Raw genomic sequence first — 21834 nt, 5'->3', positions numbered from 1 at the left:
ATTAACACTCTAAGTAACTATTACTATATGTCTGAATAATAAGATGTATGAATGCACATTTAAATAGTTTATTAATAATTTACTTACAATTTCTAAGTGATCTTATGAACCACTGACAACTCCTTAATAACTGGTGTGTAAATAATGCTATACTTCATTTAGAAATGATAAATTGATCATTAATAAGTATGAAAAAACAATTATTAAATACATTATATATATATGCTTTTAAATCAAGTATAAAACATTTATATCTGTATTTATAAACTGCTTATTAATGTCTATTAATGCTTTATAAATGATGAATTAACTGTTTTCTAATGCTTAACTAATGATAAATAGCGTGCAGTTATTATAAAGTGTTACCAACAATGGTCATAGAGCATTTATAAAACAACAACGAAAAGACATCAATAATACATAAAACTATAGTAATAATACAATTCTTTGAAAATTAAGTGATTTTTTTTAACTGCAAAGTGAGGAGCTCTGTCCTACTGTAGGTCTATAGTGACAGTCACAATCGTGCACCTGACCACACGCTACAAAAAAATATAACTGCTAAAACTGCCAAATAATGAAAAATCCTAACAAAAGCTCTCGTTTATACAGGCTGTATATTCTTCTTTACTTTCAAAGCTATGGGTTAACTTTTGTCCAGCCGATCTAACGTTAGGCGTTTTCAAACAAACACACAAAAAACCCAAATAGCCTAAAACACGCCTGTGGCAATAAAATATATAAACTTTTCGTCATTAAACATAGCAAGCTGTCTAACACATTTATATCTCGCTGAGTGTTCACGTGGTGTGCTAAACTGTGGTGCTGTTATAAAATAGCCTAAATTAAAGCATTTAAAGTTTGGGAAAAAACATAGGCTAATTATATTTAGAATACAGTAATATATAACTGCTAATAAAGGAATAAATATCAAGGAGTAAATCAATGAAAATTTCTTTATTGGTGAAAAAACAAAACAATTATGCAACTGGTCGACCAATGAGAATGTCAGTTGACCAAGACGGCATCGACCGATTAGTCGACTAAACAACTAAAGTTGACAGCCCTAATATAGTCATGTAGAATAAGGCATTAATATATGCTTAATTAGTACTAATAAATGGCTAATATTCTAGTAATATGCATGCTAATAAGCAACTAGTTAAGAGACCAGTAGATTAAAGAGTTAGTTCACCCAAACACTTCTGTTCAAATTCAGAATGCAAATTTCATTGATTGTCACACATTAAGCATGCACATTTGAGTTTATGTTTACTATATTCGGGTTGTAGAACAAGAACTTGTGGGTTTGGAACAAGGGTGAATAAATGCTACCGAAATGTTCTTTTTTGGGGTGAACCAAATTTTAAAGGGGTCATATGATGTTGCTAAAATGAACATTATTTTGTGTATTTGGTGTAATGAAATGTGTTTATGCGGTTTAAGGTTTAAAAAACACATTATTTTCCTCATACTGTACATTATTGTTTCTCCTCTATGCCCCGCATTTCTGAAACGCGTAGATTTTTATAAAGCTCATCAGTCTGAAAAGCGAGGTGTGCTGTGACTGGCCAGCTATCCAGTGCGTTTTGATTGGCCGAAAACCTCAAGCGTGTGACGAAAATGTTACGCCCCTTACCATACTGTGATGCCGTCTCCCGGCATGACGAGACAAAAAACATTAAAACCCATTAAAAACGAGCCATTTGTTGCATCCAGTGGGGACATAATTACGAATTATAATGACTTATACCAGAGATGTTCGCAAGTCTTTAAGTTGGAGTCTGAATCATGTCTGAAGTCTTTAACCTGGAGTCCGAGTCAAGTCTGAAGTCTTTGTCGCTGGAGTCTGAGTCAAGTCTCGAGTCTTTGGTCACGAGTCTGAGTCGAGTCTCAAGTCATTAAATGGCTCGCTAAAAAAAAGAAGATATTTTTAAGAACTTTTGAATATCAGTTAGGCTATATAAGGATTTAGACTCCAGTTGCTTTTAAAATATTCATGAGTCCTTTTCCTCGAGTCATGTCTGGAGTCATTTCAGGTCGAGTCTAAAGCCAAGTCTGAAGTCTATAAAAATGCGACTCGAGTCCGAGTCACTAATTCAAGTGCCCATCTCTGTCTTATGTTTTTTTTTTTTGGATTGTGATGCATCACGCCATGTAAACATAAAACCATGTCTGCATTTGTGATCGGAGAAATGAAAAAAAACAAGCATTACTCTCTACACTGCTCAAAACTCGTGTTTGAATCAACAGTGGCAAATCCTTTACATTTAAAATGTACTTACAGACTGTGAGTCAGAACAGCCGGCATTGTAGTCTACTTTCCCAGGATCAGGAAACAGTCCTCCATAAAATGTGCTGCACACACTCAAATATTTGGGTTCAACTGTTCTGGAACAGTGTTGTAAATACAACATAACCATTGATTTCTAGTTGTGTCTGCTTCTGGGAGGCCAAACAAAGTATTTTCGCTTTTGCAATGAAACACACAGCGTCTTCACAACATGGCAGCTGCGGTGGAAGCAACCATAAAGTTATGCCTTCTTTCTTTGAGTTTAAATTTGGGCAGTGTTATGCAAATCTTCCCACATTGTGACATAGACATGTGGGGGTGTGTTTAAACGAGGCATTTTAGGAGGGCTTAACATTTATAAAGAATATCTCTGGGTTTGAGACTTTAGTCTTTGCAACTTTTGGGATCTTATCTAATCACGAACAGCTTGTAACACTCCCTATACTAAAGTGTTACCCTTTTATTTATTTTTTTACTTTTTAGTCTACTAATAATTGTATAAGAAAAAAAATATTCAGATTTCATTTAGACCTCCTTTACTAATATTTTACACAGTAATGTGTTGATCTCTTCAGCTCTGTCAGTAATAGGCCACTGTGGAGAGGCTTACAGGATGCCATGTCTGTTTCAAAGCTGCACAAAACAATATGAGAGTGCAGAAACATCAGCACAGGGCACAACCTTCCTCAGGGATTAAGGGAAAAGGGATTATTGACTACCCTCTTAGCCTTTACTATAGATAGATTTCAATACTTATTTTTATATGATGGGTTCATGCAACAGATTTTTATTAAGCCTGTTTAACAGAGCTTAGATCAGGTATTACTTAGCAAATTGTAAAAAAAAATTGCCTTGTATTAGCATGGGATCTTGCACTGATATACTAATGTAGATGGTGTCTCCCCCTTGTGGTGGGAGGTGATATTGAGGTGAGTGTGTTAGAGTATGTGTATGGCTTGTTCAGAATAGCATACTTCCACACTAACCTCACTTTTACTCATTATATACTACAGATTGTGCCGCATAACAGAACTGACCGCTATACTGTATCCTAAAATGGCATGCATATACATTTTTTGTATATGATTTGTAATATATATAATATAGCCCATGTGTCAGTGTACACTTGTACATATATGTGTGTGGTAAAGAACAAAAAAGTGATGTGAACTGTTGTAATGGAGAGAGTGAGTGAAACAGAAAACAATAGAAATAGATCTAGCGCTGAGCCTAATAGTTTGTCTTGCTGAGCATTTGAGCTAAAATCCCCTTATCTGTGGATTTGTGATGTGAGCTTTGTGATGATGAGCTTTTGGAAAATGGCTTGAGAAGAACCTGAATCTTCTTTGTTTACTAGGGCCCAAGTTTCTTGTTCATTTAAATAATGTTCAAAATCAACATTTCTCTTTCTCTCGTAGGTGATTTTGACAGAGATGAACTCAAATGGGTTTCAGCGCTCTTTCTCTGATGAAGATGATATGACGAGTATCTCAGAGAGTGATGTCATCTACGCCTTCCAGGCTCCACCCCTCTTCACAAGAGGAGGCTCCATGCGATTCTCAGGTAACCATAGGGAAAAAAGGAAACATAAGGAAATGCTTAAGGTTTCTAGCAACTTTAGCTACCTAACTGGATATTGACAGGTGCTGTTAGAGATTTCAGATATTTGCTAACTTCGTCTAGTCTCACAATTGCACACATTATACTTTTTGTGGCAATTTATCCTGGCCATGAGCTGTCGAATTCTCAGACACGAGGAAACCACCTTATGTGTTTCATGTGTTATTTAGAGGTTGGGCTACCCTTTTTAACACCACTTTTTTTCAAACTGATCAAAAATGTGACTCTTGATCTTAATCTCAGAAGTTAGGCCTACATACATTCAGCCAATCAGATTGGAGCATTTTTGTTGTGTCACTGACAGACAGGAAGTACCATTTTCCAGAAAAAAATGTTGCACCTGAATATAAGTCACAAAGTGTTGTTAGGGAAAAAGCATATATAAGTCATATTTTTATGGTTATATCTGGAAATAATGTAAAATACCAGAAAATTAACATTATAAACAATACAAACATGCATTTTAGTTCCTCTCACTCCACAAAAAAAATCCTTCTATTGAACACTATTCAGAACAGAACAAGGACAAATAACAGAAGTATGAAGTAAACATATTAGTATTCATTATATATTATATAAACTCCAAGTGCTTTTCCACAAATTCATCAAAATCGATCAACATCATCACACTCAGTGATCCCATATTTCCACTGCATTTCAGTTTTTCTTCAATACTGTACAACAATCAGTTTAAACTGAGCTATGCAACTTTTTCTGTTTCATCGACTGCAATTTAGTGTTATGATGAGTGGGCTGTAATGTCGATTAGCAAAAGATTTTTTGTTCTATGTTTTACGTGCTTGATGTTAATTGCCTTATACAAGTCACAGCATGTTCCAGCTGATTAAAAAGAAATATAACTTATAATCCATAGAACATTTTCATCAAGTGTCAAGTATTTCTTGACACTTTTTTGCTGTTTACCAAGCCTAGGGCTATTACAGACAGATGTGATTTCTCTGGACACCTGTTTCAGTGTTATCTGTCAGGTAGTAGGGACACTGCATGTGTGGTATTTCAAAAAATATTTGCTTAAGGCAATTTTAAGAAAGATGCAGGCATAAAAGTCAATGTAAAATAGCATTATAGAGAGAAATTTACACAGGAATATTTCAAGTGTACAGTGACTTCTCAGTCCAGTGATGTATTTAAGTGATAGAATGCAGCATGACTTCTTCCCTATAAATGAGCTAACATTATTTTTTTCTCCCAGGTATGCTTTTGCGTTGTATATTTTAAGTTCACTGAGAGATCTAAAGAAATCTTTCACCTTGAAGATTAAGACGCTCTGTTGAATTACAGATAAGATTGTGTTTGAAGGTTTTCAGATAGTGTTGGTTGTTTATTGTTTTCGTGAGGTGGATGATTTGTTTTTGATTATTATGATAGTTATGCTTATAGAAGTGTCAAGAAGAATGGAGGTTGTCAAAAATGGAGGACGAAAAAAATTGACTCTCAATATGGCTGCCCCCTTGAGGAAGAAAACAACTTTTTTAGCTACTGATGTTACATCCCTTGTGAAAACAAGCACACTTAGCAAAGTTTTAAAAACAGTAGATTTTACAAAAATAATATACTTTAAAAGAAAATACTTCAATGCAAACCTAATGTAAAGTTTTCAAACACTTAATTGCGTGTTAATTGCAATGAAATGTATTGTAAATGAAAATATTAGAGTATCAATTATATTAAAGGTGCTGTATGTAATTTTTCACAAAAACACCATAATACATATTCACATACGTGTTCACATGTTTGTTTCTCAGAAAAACAATGCTACATCCAGTTACTCCAGTTATTTGCAAAAGTGCATTCCGTGTCAGAAAGTCTTTTTTTGTTTTGGTCTGTGTGATTCCACCCACTTGCAGTTTACCCAATAATATAACAGCTTGGGTTGCCAGTTTGCAGAAAACACAGCATACTGCAGCCATGGAAGTGAGCAAAGGAACTGGTTCGCAGATTCAACCCAATCTAAAAAGCCTCAGCATCCATCTAAAAAGCTCTGTGACCACAAGCATACTAAAACTTGGATAAATCAACTCATCAGTTTACAGTGTAAGGTTTGTCACCCTCCAATGTCACTTGCGCTTGTTTGTGTTGCATGCCCTCAATCTGACATCCTGTTCGAACATTTAGTCTGAGGAAGATGGGGCGGGAGAATCGATATTTTGAATTTAGACAGCAGTATATTTCAATCATGCTATCATTATTATAGACTGCACCTTTAATTGCAGTTAGCTGAACTTTAGAGTTAATTTGTATATTTGTATATTGCACATTTGTAATGATTATATTGCTATTTAGTACATTTAAAAGTCCTCCTGTAGTCAGTAATTTTATCTCTTAAACTGATCTTTGATCATATTTAAACTTTTTTTCATATTTAAAAATAATTTCTTTATGTCTTAAAATGGCTTAAATGTATCTCTACACCCTTAGTTCACTGAGTATATGAGGATTTGTGAATATGCAAATTAGTCTATGCCTCCACTCAAGTCCACCAGCACAGACCTGCACTACTTTCACTCAGTTGGTAAAACTAAATGCTATAGTAGACTGCAGAACTCAGCACTGAAAAAAAAAAATGGTACTAAATGCTATAGTAGACTGCAACACCTCTGACCGGCCATTGCTTTCAAGAAATGCTAGGATTTTGATTGGCTATATTACTCAACCTTGCAAAAACATGTTGTAAATAGAAACCTTTGACCAGATATGAAAAAGCCTGCCCCACATGTTGATTGGTTAAATATGTGTGATGTTGGAGGGGCCGTTTCAAACTGCGTTTTTGAGACTGATTTTGGTACACCGCAGTTTTAAGGAGAATATTCTAAAGCTAATAATAAAATCAACAGATAGACATGTAAACAACAGTAAAAACTTGATTTTCACCACAGGAACTTTAAATGTAACACACACTTGAATAACACAGTTCAGTTAAAATTATAATCAAGTAGTCTACTTTACATATGCTTTATTATTCCAGCCAATGCATCAGAAAAGTAACTTGAAAAAAGATTAGTAAAACACACACTACCTGTCAAAAGTAAAAAATTGGAATAATTAAGTTTTTATTGTTTTTAAAAGAAGTCTTAAGTTCACCAAGGGTGCATTTATTTAATCAATAATACAAACAGTAAGGTTTTCAAATATTAATAATTATTTTAAATATTAACTATTTAAAATAGCTGTTTCCTATTTAAATAAATGTTAAAATGTAATTTACACATTATACAGTTATGCAACTTCATTTACTCAACTCTGTGTCACATAATCCTTCAAAACTAATTCTAATAAGCTGTTTTGCTGCTCAAGAAACGTTTCTTATTATTATTAATGTTAAAAGCATGTGACTGTACATGTACAGCAAATTCATTTACATGTGAGGTTGTTTACCTTATTATTCCTTGGGTCACATGGTTCTTTCATAACACTTTACTTGCACAACTGCTCATCTAGCTGTCAGCAGTTGGCTAATGACTATATTTAAACACTTAGCATATTATCCATCTTAATTACATTGCTGATTATACTTATGCAGTCATTGTTAGGTAGCATCAGGGTAACATTGTTAATGACTCCTCACACAGTGAAATAGCATGTACAGCATATGTTTTAAATGTGGTTACAACTGAAAATACTGAATTAGAAGTGTAATGACAGACTCATGTACTGTATGCTCATATACTCCAAATGTTGCCTTCCCTCTGATTTGGCCTTTTCTACTGCAGTGATTTTTCCCCCTTGGACAATTTCTAATCAGATGAGACTGTGTTTGGGTGTCTGCCAAGGTGTTGTTATTGAAAAATGAACTTGTGCTTGTGTTACATTTAGAAATTGATATTCCATCTGATGAAAAATAACAACACTGGGATTACTGCAAAGAAAGACAAATGGATTGACAATTAGAGTGTCCGTCCCTGTTCTTATCTGTATGCGGTGTTCTTTCATTCAAATAAACTTCATTGTGGTGTAATACTCTACTACAAACATGATAACGAATGGATCTATGTGTAAGTTCAATCAAAGTAAATTATTTTAAATGTATTTGGAGTTTTAAGAGGTTTTAGAGCTGGACCTTCAATGACCAAGCCTATGGTTATAAGGAAAAATGCCATAAAATAGTGTTAGCAAGTAACCTTGGGCAGAACCAAGGATCAAAGGATAATCCGTCTTCCTGTATTTTGCTTGGCTGGAGGCCATCTTGAAATAAGCAGTAATTTGTATTGATGTATTGAGGCATGTAAACAGCATTTTCCTGACCTCATTCCTGACATTTTGCTAAATTCCTATTGCAAAAGATTATTGTTATTAGGAATTTTCCCTTTTAATCTTCACTCATACTTATTTCACTTCTGAATGATTTAAATCTATGGATTATACCATGTTGCTTTATTTTCAAATTGTCATAGGCTCCAGTGAATTGTAGTTACCTTAGATGGTAATTACAGCTTGTCTATATCACGAAACAACTGCTGCCCAGTTCTGTCTTGGGCCTCATTTCTTTTTACAATGTGCAGTATATTAAGAGTGTTCATCTAGCTGTGAGAAACTTTAAATTGCATTATAAATAACTTTTTGCTGACTTTGCTTGAAGGCATGTTTTATAGGCATATAGCTACTAATGCAGCGAAAGCTTCAGAGACAGTTTTTCATAGACTCTTTGCCTCATTACAAGTGACAGTTACCGATCTGCACTAAAATGTGAGTTGGTGTCTTCTGTCACTCTGCAATTATGTCACAGCTTATAAAGCACTATTTTAAAATGACTGTATTTTTAACAGCACATTTTTATAAGAACATGTTGAACCTCCCTCTCAGATTCAATATATATTACAAATTGGGAAATTGTATGTATAATTAGCAATGCTATGTGATGTGATACCCCTAAAATAAAATTATTAAGTAATCATTTAGTATATGGAAAGAGTAAAACTGCTGTGATTGAGGTACCTTATTAAGAATCTGTTGGCTACTCCTTTGGCCTTACAATAAAACAATGGCAGAACAGATGTTGTTCCTGTAGTTCAAAGAGCAGAGCATGTTTATAGTAACACCAAGGTAATGGGTCTGATTTCCAGGGAATGCTTGCACTGAAAAAATTTTAAACTTTGATTGAATTTTAGTTTTTTTTGGATTAAGGATTGCAAATGTGGGGGAGTTGTTAGTTTTAATGAAATTCAATGCAATGCATAAATAATAATAATAATAATAATAATAATAATAATAATAATGTTGTTAGTTTTTAATGTGGTGATAATCCATCTACAAGTTTTCAGTGTATATTAAAATTAAGCAGTTAACAGACAAAACTAATACTAGCATTTTAATAGTCTATAGTAGCTGGAGTATAAATTAATTAGAGGCCCCAGTCTGGGTAGCAGGTATTGTACAATATCTTTGCCCTCTTTTCCAGCACATATACAAAGTGCCCTCTCTTGAGAAGATGTGATTGACAGATGAGGTTAGAGGGTCATCTGTCTCAACAATTCTTACAGTAGATCAGCTTACATCTGGATCTCTCTGAAACTTAAGTTGAAAGAGGTTTGGTGAGGTCATGTGTAACTGAGCAAAAACACACTCCAATTCTCTGATGGTATGTAATGCTCTTTTATATTTCCCTGGTATTTTCTGGATTCTCTAGCCCAGACCAGTGAAGAATTTATTCTGCATGGGCTGCTTTTTTTACTGCCACTTTAATAAATTACTAGTATCTAATGTTACTATTACAGTCGTCATCTTCCTCAGAGATTTTCTGTCATCGTGTATCTACTCAGTGTGGTGGAATTAAAGTAATAGTCCAGGTTAAATACAAGTTAAGCTTGTAAGCAAGCCAAAATGAATCAGCATTATGTCACAAGTGCTGTATGATTTACTTGACTAATAATGAGCAAGAAATGTTCCTTTAAAGCCACAGTGGAACACATTACTCTCATACAAAGTAATGTTAAATCTTCTCTCTTTCTAACATCCATTCGGTATCTCACTATGGGAACGCCTCAGACGTGACCGACTGTGGAAGCACCAATTACACCACGTCTGTCAAACTGACAGACCAATCGCTGCAGTGATCAGGGAGTCCCTCCTCCCTGGTATATAACCTACTCAGCCCACTGCTGCGTCATTCTCGCTTTCTTCCCTGTGAAGATTGTGGAAGCTGTACTCAACTGGCGCATTTTTGGCTTTCTGTTCAACAGCTTACAGACGAAGTCTGCTGGTGACAATGCAAACGCGGTAAATTTTATATCGCTGTGAGCTGGGTATTTTTTTTTATGGCGAGTGGGAAAACGTCCGCATCAAGGCAAGTTTTTCTATTTCCGGGAATAAATAGCCTGTTTTCCAATCAAATACGATTAATTTCGTATTGGATACAGGAAAAGAGGAGTTTATTTTGGAGAACCCTAAACGTCACGGTGAGAGTTTACCTAATGAAGAGGGTGAAGAGAGTTATGGCTGCGGCTAGAATGGCAGAGATCACTGTGGACAAAAGATGCACCCCCTCACATGTGCTCGTGCAGCCTTTGGATTTCGGCTAAGGATTCACATCCTCTTTGTACACCTTGTTTAGGGGTTAAGCATGCCCAAGCTGCCATATCTAACCCAGATGGCTGCTCTATCTTTTCTGGTTTTCCTATAAAAACTTGTGAAAGGAGACTCAGGGTGGCAATAGCAGGAAACTAGGACCCATGCTTCTCCTCTCAGTCTCAACCCAGAGGGGAGACAGCTAAGCAGACACAAGAGCCTAGTACCTGGGGTGATATTATGGATGTGCAGGCTCCTGATCTGCCTCCCTCTTTGGTGATGCCCTCGCGTCCACCAAGTAACCAGAGTGGGGACCTCCACTCTTCCCCTGCTGTGGAGTTAAACTTAACAAACTGTCCATCGACTGGCCCTCTTAGCAGGTGGGTCAAGGGGCAGAGAGGGATCTCTACAAGATTGCCACCACATCTTGCGCCAGTTAGACAGTTTATTCCAGCTGTCTCTGTATGTATGGAGGAGATGAAGAGACACTGGGACAAGGGTTTTGCACGTCTGGACATTCAGGATAGGGGGGAGCTGGAATTAGCTGAACAAAACCACCACCACCACCTCACCCCCGGTGTGCTAACCACCTGCATCCAGGACATAGGGCAACATTTTTTGTCTGCGGGAGAGCTGTTGGAAGAGATGGGCCATCAGCTGGATGCAGGCTCTCCGAACCCATCCCCTTTAGGAGCAGATCTGTGTGATAGCTGATCTAAACCTCTGCACATCACGTGGAGCAGTTCAGAGCTGTGGCAGGAGTATGGGGCTTGCTGTGGTGGGAGAAAGAGTGTTATGGCTCAGTCTCTCAGGCCTTTCTGAAAAGGAAATGTGGATTTTTTGGACGCCCCCATAGATCCCAAGACACTGTTTGGCTCGACTGTCACAACCATGCACCAGCAGTGTGACTTGAGAAAGAAAAGAGGAAGAGGCGTTCAAAACCTGCCTGCCAAGGAAATCAGCAGCTAGACCCATACCAGCCTGCTCAGGTGAACTCCATGTCACAGTCTAAAGGGGGCTACACAGATTATCATAGTAATCGCCCTCCACCACCTCAGCATCCGGATAATGTGTCATCACAGCCCAGGTCGGTTCAGGCAAAGGGAAAACAGTCTTACGCTGCGGCCACTGAAAAGCATCGTCCTTCAAACCCTTAAAGGAGTAAAAAAAGACCAGCTACCTAGGATCAGGACTGTTTACCACAGGGGGACAGAGAGCAGCACCTGGGGTTTCCACCCCCCACAGAGTTCAACACTTTTTTTTCCTCTCCCAGGGAAACGAAGAAAGTTGTTCATTGTGAATGGCCCCAGTTCAGAAGTTTTGAGGGCCAGTTCAGAATGGTGCCACGAGAGGAGATCCAGCTAGGGTTTTACTCCCGGTACTTTGTGATTCCCAAAAAGGTGAGGGGCTCCGCTCTATTTTAGATTTGCGGGCCCTGAACAAACACCTCAGAAAGTACAATTTCAAAATGCTCAACTTACAAACTTTATCACAAACAGTGTGTCAAGGAGATTGGTTTACCACAGTAGATCTCAAGGACGCTTATTTCCATATACTGTAGACATATTTCCTGCACACAGGAAATTTCTCAGGTTTGCTTATCAGGACAGAGACTACGAGTATTTAAGAACTCCGTTTGGTCTGTCTCTTGCACTGAGAACATTCAGCAAATGTGTAGAGGCTGCTCTGACGCCACTGTGTTGAAGCGGGAGTCAGAGTATCAGCTTATCTAGCTGATCTCACAGCAGCAGGCAGAGAGGGATACAATGGTCTAGTTTCACAATTGACGAGCCTGGGGTTCTAAGTGAATCATGAGAAGAGCTGTTTACTATCTGGTTATCTGGGTCTCAGAAAGAATTCTGTGCAATATCGAGCATTCTTGTCAGAGAAACACATCAAGTCAATTCCACAGCTGCATCTCTGTTTTTCAGAAAGGGAGATTGGTTCCTCTCAGAATGTGTCTGAATTTACTGGGGCTGATAGCCTCTACAGTGGCCATTATTCCCCTTGGGTAGTGTTGCTTTCGTCAACGAAAATTATGACTAAATATCATCGTCAACGAACCTTTATCACGTGACAAAAATGAGACGAGACGCAACGTAAATGCTGGTCATGTGACGATGACTATAATTAAATGTATAATGTAATATTGTTGACGAATAAAAACGAGACTATATGTGGTTTACAAAATGTCTCTTCATTTTCGTTGACGAAAACGAGACAAAACGAAATGTTATAACGTTATTTCGTCTCGTTTAGTCGCGTTCTTATTATTTTGCAGTATTTCTGGTCCTGCGTCTCACATCAGGGCTGCATCAGGTCACACTGCGCAGACGTGACCGACGTCACTTCCTCGCGGCATTGTTGAGATGACGACAACAAACAAAGTTAAGCAGGATTTATACTTTCGCCTGGCTCCGCTGACTGCGAGCGCACCTTCCCAAATGGACGAGGTTTTTATACTTGTTGCATTCGCCATTGTGCTATTCTTTGAAACGACAGGGAAGCGACGAGGAGTAATTGTCCTCTAAAACCATCGGGAATCACCGGTGAGAAAAAGTCATTTGCCGGTATGGCCAGTACAAGTCTTGTGATGAATGAGTTGATGAATTAATCATTTCTTTATGTACAAACTTAAAACAATCTTAAACTATTGGCTGTATTTCGCATCAAACACAAGACAACTTTACGCAAAGTGTATAATTAATATCTAAATGAATTCTAGTTCTATTTTATACTATAAAAATAAAACGTACTTCAAATAAGAAGCCTTGGACAAACTATGCAAAAAAAAATTCCCCTTCACCTTATTGATTTTGAACTTCATATTAAACTGCTTCTGTTTCACACAAACAGCAACACAGACGTGCATGTTCAGATAGAATCGCCCTGAACTTGTGCATGTTCAGATAGAATCGCCCTGAACTCGTGCATGTTCGGCTAGAATCGCCCTGAACTTGTGCATGTTCGGATGTGGAGCTTTGCAGAAAGTTACAAAAAATGCCATGCACTCCGCCACAAGAAATTTGTTTGGGTGCACTCAAAGCGAACTTCCGGCAACACCGCGATGATGTCATATTTTCTGCGCTGACCCAAGAGAGATTGCGGACGGGTCGAGTATAAATCAGCCTTGACACAGAGAAAGGGACCGATGGCCGGCCAGCTGGGGTTCGTCTTTGGGAGAAAAATTAGCAGATTTTACTTTATTTTAATTATTGTTTTTATTTATTTTATTAAAATTTATGTGTGTGTACTTCTAACATGTTTTGGTTGGTAAAATAAATGTTGTAAATTCAAATCAGAGTGTCTTCCATGTCAATGGATGTATTCTTGAGTCTATAAGGTAACAATAATATAATCAGATAACCTTGTTTGAAATGGGTTTGGGTAAAAGAAAATGTTGGTTTCGTCTATACTACTAGGTACTTTTATTATATTGACTGGGTTAAATAGAATGGCATTACTAAAAAGTCATCAGTTTTCGTAGACTAAAACTAGACTAAAATGTCATCAGTTTTCGTCGACTAAAACTAGACTAGACTAAAAAGAGTTATGAACGTGACTATAAATATTATAAAATATAATGACAGCTTCACACAAAGACTAGACTAAAATTAAAATTAAAACAGGCCACCAAAAACAGCACTACCCTTGGGCTGCTGAGAATGAGGGAATTTCAGTGCTGGACAGCTACTCTGAGCTCACGCCTCGGATGCTGGCTCAACCACAGAGTGATTATCACAGAGGAGTGTGTGAGGGGCTCTACATCACTGAAGAACCACCATTTTCCTCAAGGAAGGGACCGCGGTACGTCCGATCACTTTTAGACAGGTGGTGACGACGGATGCGTCACTCAAGGGCTGGGGGGCAGTATTCGAAAGCAGAACGGTGCGGGGTGTGTGATCTCTATCTTAAAGGGAAAACCACATAAATTACCTGGAACTACTAATATTGTTCCTAGCCTTAAACCACTTTGTTCATTTCCTTCAGGGATTTTATATGTTGGTTAGATCAGACAACACAATGGTAGGGGTGGGAGAAAAAAATCGATTCTCCGATGCATCGAGATTCTCTCTTCAACAATTCTGAATTGATTCTGAATATTTCTTTCTTTAAAGACGTTATTGTTGCTCGCTCTTACTACAGCAAAGTGGGTAAGTGAATTACGCGCATCCTGTCAGTGCATCCTGTCGAAAGTTACTCTAAGAGTTGTTGCTCGCTCTTACTACAGCAAAGTGGGTAAGTGAATTACGCGCATCCTGTCAGTGTTGTTAACGTCCTTTCCACCGCCTTTTTCTACATCAGAGGAAGAGCGGTTACACTGTTTATGCCTGGTGCGGTCTATAAATGTTTATGTGCAGAAGACAAGACTGTTACGAAAGACTAATCAGCTCTTCATCTCTTGGGCTGACAATTACAGGGGTAGACCTATTTCATGTCAGTGGCTTTCTCACTGGGTGGTAGATGCGATTGTAATGTGTTACAAAGATGCTAATTTTTACTACCTCCACCTGGACTTTGCGCCCAGGAATGGCCACTTCCTGGGCACTGTTCAAGGGAGTTTTTCTATTTAAGACATTTGGGCATCACTGCACACATTTGTTAGATATTGTAAATTAGATGTGACCGAGTCATCTCTGGCTCATTCAGTGCTTGAAGTGGGAGCAGGGCCTGATTTGTAATATACTTCATACAGGTCATTCACACATTTGTTTAAAATTCAGTAAACACCTTTGTGATCATGTTCACTGTATTGTATTATTAAGTGCATGAATTTTGTTTGAGTATTAAATGCCATGATCACTTATTTGTCACCTTCCTCTGTGTGTTGCGTCTGTTCATACAGCATATCTGCAATACGAGAGTGGTCAATATCCCATAGTTAGATACTGAACTGATGTTAGAAAGAGAACGTTAGGTTACTTGCGTAAACCCCGGTTCTCTGATAACAGAAGTGAGGTATCTCACTATGGGAATGCCTCAAGCGTGACCGACTGTGGAAGTACCAATTACACCACGTCTGTCAGACTGACAGACCAGTCGCTGCAGCGATCAGGGAGTCCAACCTCCCTGGTATATAACCCATTGCAGCCCACTGCTGCATCATTCTCCGCATAGCTTCTTCACCATCCAGTCTGCAAGAAGGGTGGTGAGGTGACAGATATTAAGATATTAAGATATATGTTAAGCTGCTTTGAAACAATGCGTGTTGTAAAAAGAGTTACAAAAATACATTTTACTTGACTTAGTCAGGTTTTTAAAGAAATTAGTGTTAGAAATGCTAGTGTTGGGTTCGAGTCCACCTTTGTCGAGTCCGAGTCGAGACCAAGTACATAACCTATAGAGTCTGAGTCCAAAAGGAGCCGAGTTGGACTCAAATCTGAGTCCTTAATGTTCGAATCTGTGTCGAGTCCAGAAAGTAAATTATATTGGAAGAAAATAAATGAAAATGCAACTGACTTTTTAAAAATTTAATTTAAACTCAAAACTGAGCCATTAAATTAATATTTTTACTTTTAAAAACCAATGGCAAAATAAATTTAACAAAAAACTACTACATTTTGCCATTTAAAATTTAGATTTCATGTCATCGTCACCCTAACTAGTTTCCTGTTGTTTTAAAGCAAAAATGTCATATAGATGTTTATGTAGTGCTTTTATTAAATTAAAATTTTACGAAAATACTAATTAACCTTTCGTTATTGTATCACTGTTGTGTCTTCCAGTTCAACAACTGACACTTTAATTATTTGATGCCCCTGTCCCACATTTACTGAGGATGCAGAAAACAGAAAGTGACCTAATAGTCATTATTTTATTTAATCTGTCTATCAATGACAAGAAACTTGTTTCTTAACAGAGCTCTGTTCTGGTAACTTTTTAACATAAGTTGCAATGAACACTGAAAATACAATGTACTGTATCACACAGACAGGGCAATAAATCAGGGCCATATTGTTTTTCACAAGTGCTGTGACCATTTTGTGGGTCAAGCGTGCACAATGTGGTCTCATGATGATGCCACCTTTACAAAAGACATGCTCTACTGGTGCAGAGGATACTGGTATAGACAACACTTTCATTGCCATAGAATGGAGCAGTGGGAATTTCTCCCTGTTTGTAGCCCAAAATTCAAGTGCAACGTTTGTGTCTGTTTCTTGAATGGCATCAAGTACTTGCATCAGGCAAGTACTTCTGTATCTGAGTTGAAATGTTTGAACCCTTAGCTGAGTAGCTCTGGTGCTTGTGGGTTCGATAGCGGGCTAGAAGTCATGGACATTTGCCAGGAGGAGAGTCTGTGGTTACATTACTGCCAACTTCAGAATTCAGCATGTCTCCACCTACAGTGGCCTCAACTTCTGCAGTCAAAGTATCTGAAAAATAAGAAACATGAAAAAATCATACACATTAAAATGTATTATCTGGATTTAGGTAACGAAGATCCATTGTTGTATGCCTACAGTGAATTTTATGCTCTACTAAATACAAATTATATGGTAGACAAAAAAGGTTGCAGACAAATCATTATAATGTTAAGCAACTAAAATAGATTACCTATAAGAGATCTTCCACCGGATCACCCTCTGTAAGGTCTGTTGCTTCCGCAAAAGTAGACAGAACAGCACCTAAATCCTTCAGCTGATTCCATTCTCGAACTGAAAAAAAAAAAAAAAAAACACGTTAAAGTCTGTACTGCAAATTTGAGTGAGAGCCCTATGGTGAAGTGCTGGCTTGTAGTTGCCTGAATGTGCAATTCCAACGTGTGGATGTAGCTGCAGGAATGGAGTGTCCCAAATACAACCTCAAATCGCTCTACTTCGCACTTAAGTATTTGTGTGAAATAATGAAGTGAATTTTGACATTTTGGCAAGTGCCGAAGAAAAGGCCTTAGCTTCTTTTATACCATCATGCACAACCAATTGCAGAGAATGTGCAAAACATGACGGCCTTTGCCTTCTTGCCAAGACAGTCTCGTCTTCCCAGGCCACATCCTCCCAAAGACTCTCATCATCCAAGTCTCCATGTTCCACATCACTTTCATCACTGTGCTGCTCGTCCTGTGGTATCTTGACTTTGAATGCACATTTCATATTTGCTGCATTATCAGTGATGTACTCTACTTTACTTCTTATGTTATATTCATCAACAATCTCAACAAATGCCATGGCTATATTCTCTCCACTGTGTTTGCCACAGAAGCGCCTACAGTCTAAAAGAAAGTGTTCCAGCTGAGTTTCTTTTTGGTTTAATCCATGGGCTGTGACACCGAAGAAAGACTGCATAGTTCGATCAGACCATATGTCAGCAGTTATGGACACAGATGATTGGGCCTGAAGCTTTCTTTTAATTGAGTCCTTAACCTGATTAACCAACAGAGGAATGTGTTTCTCTGTGATTGTCTTCCTTCCAATGTGAGTGTATTTGTTGTCTATTACTTTCCAGGAAATGTCTGAAATGCTGATTTTCGACAATTGACAGAGGTAAAGTGCAGCCAATGAGCAGATCTTTAATGATGGCGTCAAGAATTTCTTGCTGTCTGGGAGAATTTGCATCATAAAGTTGGACAGGTTTTTATTTATTTTTTATTTTTGCAGAATCTGGTCTTGTGAATTCTGTTATGCTAGGCTGTACAGCATCTGGTTGCTGCTGTCTTTTGTACTCTTATCCTGGGACAAAAAGGAAAGGGTAAATGTAAAACAAAGGTATTTGCCTAAAACCTTTTAACAATTTTGTATAAGCCACCAACTATTCCCAGCAATTCAGAGCACAGTGAATGATAATAATTACATTAGAACACATCACATTTTTTACATTTAAAAGGAATATATTCATAATCACTGTATTTCTGTCATGTCACATTTAAAGACGGGCGATATGAGCAAAATCATATTTTATAACGATCATGACAAGTTTTTCAAAATTTACCATTTTCAAAATAGAAATTTTAAAGGTTTGAAAAATTGATGGTAATGATACTTCAGAATATAAAAGTAAACTGCCGGTAGGTCATTGAGCCAATCATTCATCCGATTCATTTATTCAGATGCATGATTCATTCAAGAATAAAGAAAGTGTCTTTATGATTGGATCATTGACCCGATTTGTTCAAAACCGCTGAATCATTTAACTAAACGTTGTGTTGCTCAGAGATGCGTTACTGTTCTTTTGTTATCTTTCTGGCACAATTTTTGTAAATACATCAAAACAGTAAAAACAGTCAACAATATTGTGTCTAAAATGTAAGTCACTTAATATTAACTATTCCTTTATTGAAATCTTGTATAAAATCAATATCAAATTTGCAATCGTGCTGATTTGGATCATGTTATTTTGTCAATATAATATAAACAAAATATATAACTAAAACTAAATTTTTTACAGCAGTATGTTTCTTATGTGAGTTGTGTGTGTGCTGTTGTTCTCATTTGTTTTGAGCTCTCCACGAGAGTTTCTCTCATACACAGAGACAGGCTGCATTTTGGATTTTATGAGAGCTACACATTCCAAAAAAGTTGGGACAGGTAGCAATAAGAGGCCGGAAATGTTAAATGTGCATATAAGGAACAGCTGGAGGACCAATTTGCAACTTATTAGGTCAATTGGCAACATGATTGGGTATAAAAAGAGCCTCTCAGTGTGGCAGTGTCTCTCAGAAGTCAAGATGGGCAGAGGATCACCAATTTGAAATTTGAAACTTCCACATCATTGCATTCTGTTTTTATTCACAGTTTGTACAGTGTCCCAAACTTTTTTTTTGGAATGTGGGTATCTTCTTTCAGTAATCGTTGTTTTGCAAAATTTGCAAGTGCTTCTTTTTACTGGATGTCTTGCAAATAAATTCCTTGTGATTTTCATAAGCAAAACAAATTATTGTTTGTTTTGATGAATTCTGGGATTTATGTTTTCCCTATAAACCTAACGTTACTGCTGCCTGCTGGTATGAAGCCAAGAAGGCAGGAAACATTCTTTATTTTCAATTATATTTCCAAAATGTCAGAGTGCGTGACAAGTCCGAGTGCAAATTCACCCGAGTGCGTGACAAGTCCGAGTTCATTCATAATTGCACTCAAGTACGAGTTTGAGTACCCCAACTCTAATAAATGCATTCATTAATTCATTCATTTACATACCTCATAATATATCATCAAAATATCATAACTGAACCTTCTGGTGGCCTTCTCTCTGTATGCAGGACTTTGACAATAATTTAGAATGCTTAAACAACACCTCTGCAAACTCGTGTTCATCTACCTCCATTAGAATCAAGTCCCCACCAAGTGGACTTGGATGTACAACACAAGAAAAAAAAAGGTCTGTCATGACTCGCTACTTCTTTTTCTTTAACTTTAAAATAAAACAGAACATAAGAATTCTGTTCATATTCAAAAGAACTGCATTGTTCCACAAAGGCATTTAAGCTGTGGGCTGGTCTTAGTGTTTGTGTCTGTAAAAGTGTGAAGTGTGTGTGTGTGTGTGTGTGTGTGTGTGTGTGTGTGTGTGTGTGTGTGTGTGTGTGTGTGTGTGTGTGTGTGTCAGTGAGGGCCAAGTTTAATTAAGGCTCTCACAAGCTCACAGTTCCCCTCTTCAATCTGCTCCAGCTGGCCCTCAAATGTGACTCTGACGACTGAGGCCTGCTGTGAGTGTGTGATAGAGAGCGAATCAGAGAGTGAGAGAGAAACCACTTCCATCCTGCCATGAAAGGAAGATACATAAGCACTTGAAACATGATATTTCATTGGATTGCTAAAGAGAACCAATATTTATCTAGAAATACTTATTTTGATGGTGTCTGTCATACAGTAATCCTCAGGCTATGTAACAGTATTCATACTGTATGTATAATCTAATCTAAGGACAGTCTGGAAGCATAGAGTTTTTTAAAGAAAGCCTAAATATACACTACAGTGCAAAGGTTTGGGAACAGATTTTTATTATCAATATATTTTTTTAATTAATAAAAACTGAAAGTAAAGACACTGACATACTTTCAAATGATTGTTTTTTAAATAAATGCTGTTCTTTTGTGCTTTCAGTCTGTGCAAAAATATTATGCAGCACAACTGTTTTTAACATTGGTATTAATAAGAAATACAAAGCATATTAGAATTATATCTGAAAGATCATGTGACACTAAAGATTAGTAATGGCTGTTGAAAATAGAGGTTGCTATCACAGGAATAAATTACATTAGAAAACAGTAATTTTTTATTTTAATAATATTTCACAATACTACTGTATCTTTAAACAAATAAATGCAGCCTCTGTGAACACAAAAAAAAACTCAACCTTTATAAAAACATATAGACAGGAATATTATTTATTGTGATAACATTTTGTAAAATTTTGGTAACACTTTATTTTAGGGTCTCTTAACCAGTTGCTTATTAGCATGCATATTACTAGAATATTAGCCATTTATTAGTAGTAATTAAGCACATATAAATGCCTTATTCTACATTACCTTATTCTACATCCCTAATCTTACCCAATACCTAAACTTAACAACTACCTTACTAACTATTAATAATTAGCAAATTAAGAATTTATTGAGGGTAAAGTCGTAATTAATAGTGAAGTGTATATAGTGAAGTCCCTATTCTAAAGTGTTACCAAATTATTTGTTATTAAATGTATAAATAGCAACCTATTTTGACGTCCATATGTATCATGTCAGTCATACGTCCTATTTGAATGGTAATTGTTTCTAATGTTGACATCAGTAAAAAAAAAAATTAAATAAATCTGTGGCACCACAGGGATAAAACTCATGCATTTGGATGGAGGAGCTAGTACTTTGATCCTATGAACCTGGAACACACTGCTCGCGTGGTCAGTCGCATGATTGTCTGCTGTAAACAAATTGTCATATGCTTAGTTGGAATAAAAAAAAATAAAATAAAATTTTTTTTACATGGGTGGTGGGTCAAAAACAGGCATTCTGATTTGGACGGCAATAAAAAAATGTCTCCATGAGAAATAGCTATCATCCGAATAGGGATATAGGATTTATATTTATAAATTTTCATTAAAATTGAATTTACACCAAAAGTTTGCCATAAAATATACATTGATCCTCCGATTTAAAAATTATCAGACACATTTATTATATATATATATATATATATATATATATATATATATATATATATATATATATATATTATATATTATATACGTGTATATATAATATATATATATATATATATTATATAGATTAATATTTTTTTTTTTTTTTTTTTTTTTTTTTTTTATGTATGTATGTATTTATGTATATATATATATATTATATATATATGTATGTATGTATGTATGTATGTATGTATGTATGTATGTCACGTATATATATATGTATGTATGTATGTGTAATATATATATATATAGATATATATATATATATA

The 21834-nt window shown here is 36.6% G+C and overlaps 1 protein-coding gene across 1 annotated transcript in view; it reads left to right on the top strand.

The window, feature by feature from the left end:
• Positions 1-21834, top strand: part of LOC109067399 (ubiquitin carboxyl-terminal hydrolase 43-like) — a 101710-nt gene that overhangs the window by 51238 nt on the left and 28638 nt on the right. The window contains 1 exon segment of the mRNA XM_042755051.1: positions 3712-3856. Within this exon segment, the coding sequence (XP_042610985.1) occupies positions 3712-3856 (145 nt within the window).

The sequence above is a fragment of the Cyprinus carpio genome, unplaced genomic scaffold (genome assembly GCF_018340385.1).
Source record: "Cyprinus carpio isolate SPL01 unplaced genomic scaffold, ASM1834038v1 S000006629, whole genome shotgun sequence".
Lineage (NCBI taxonomy): Eukaryota > Metazoa > Chordata > Actinopteri > Cypriniformes > Cyprinidae > Cyprinus > Cyprinus carpio.
Note: the sequence above shows the minus strand (reverse complement) of the source record. Positions and strands in the feature narration are given on the sequence as shown.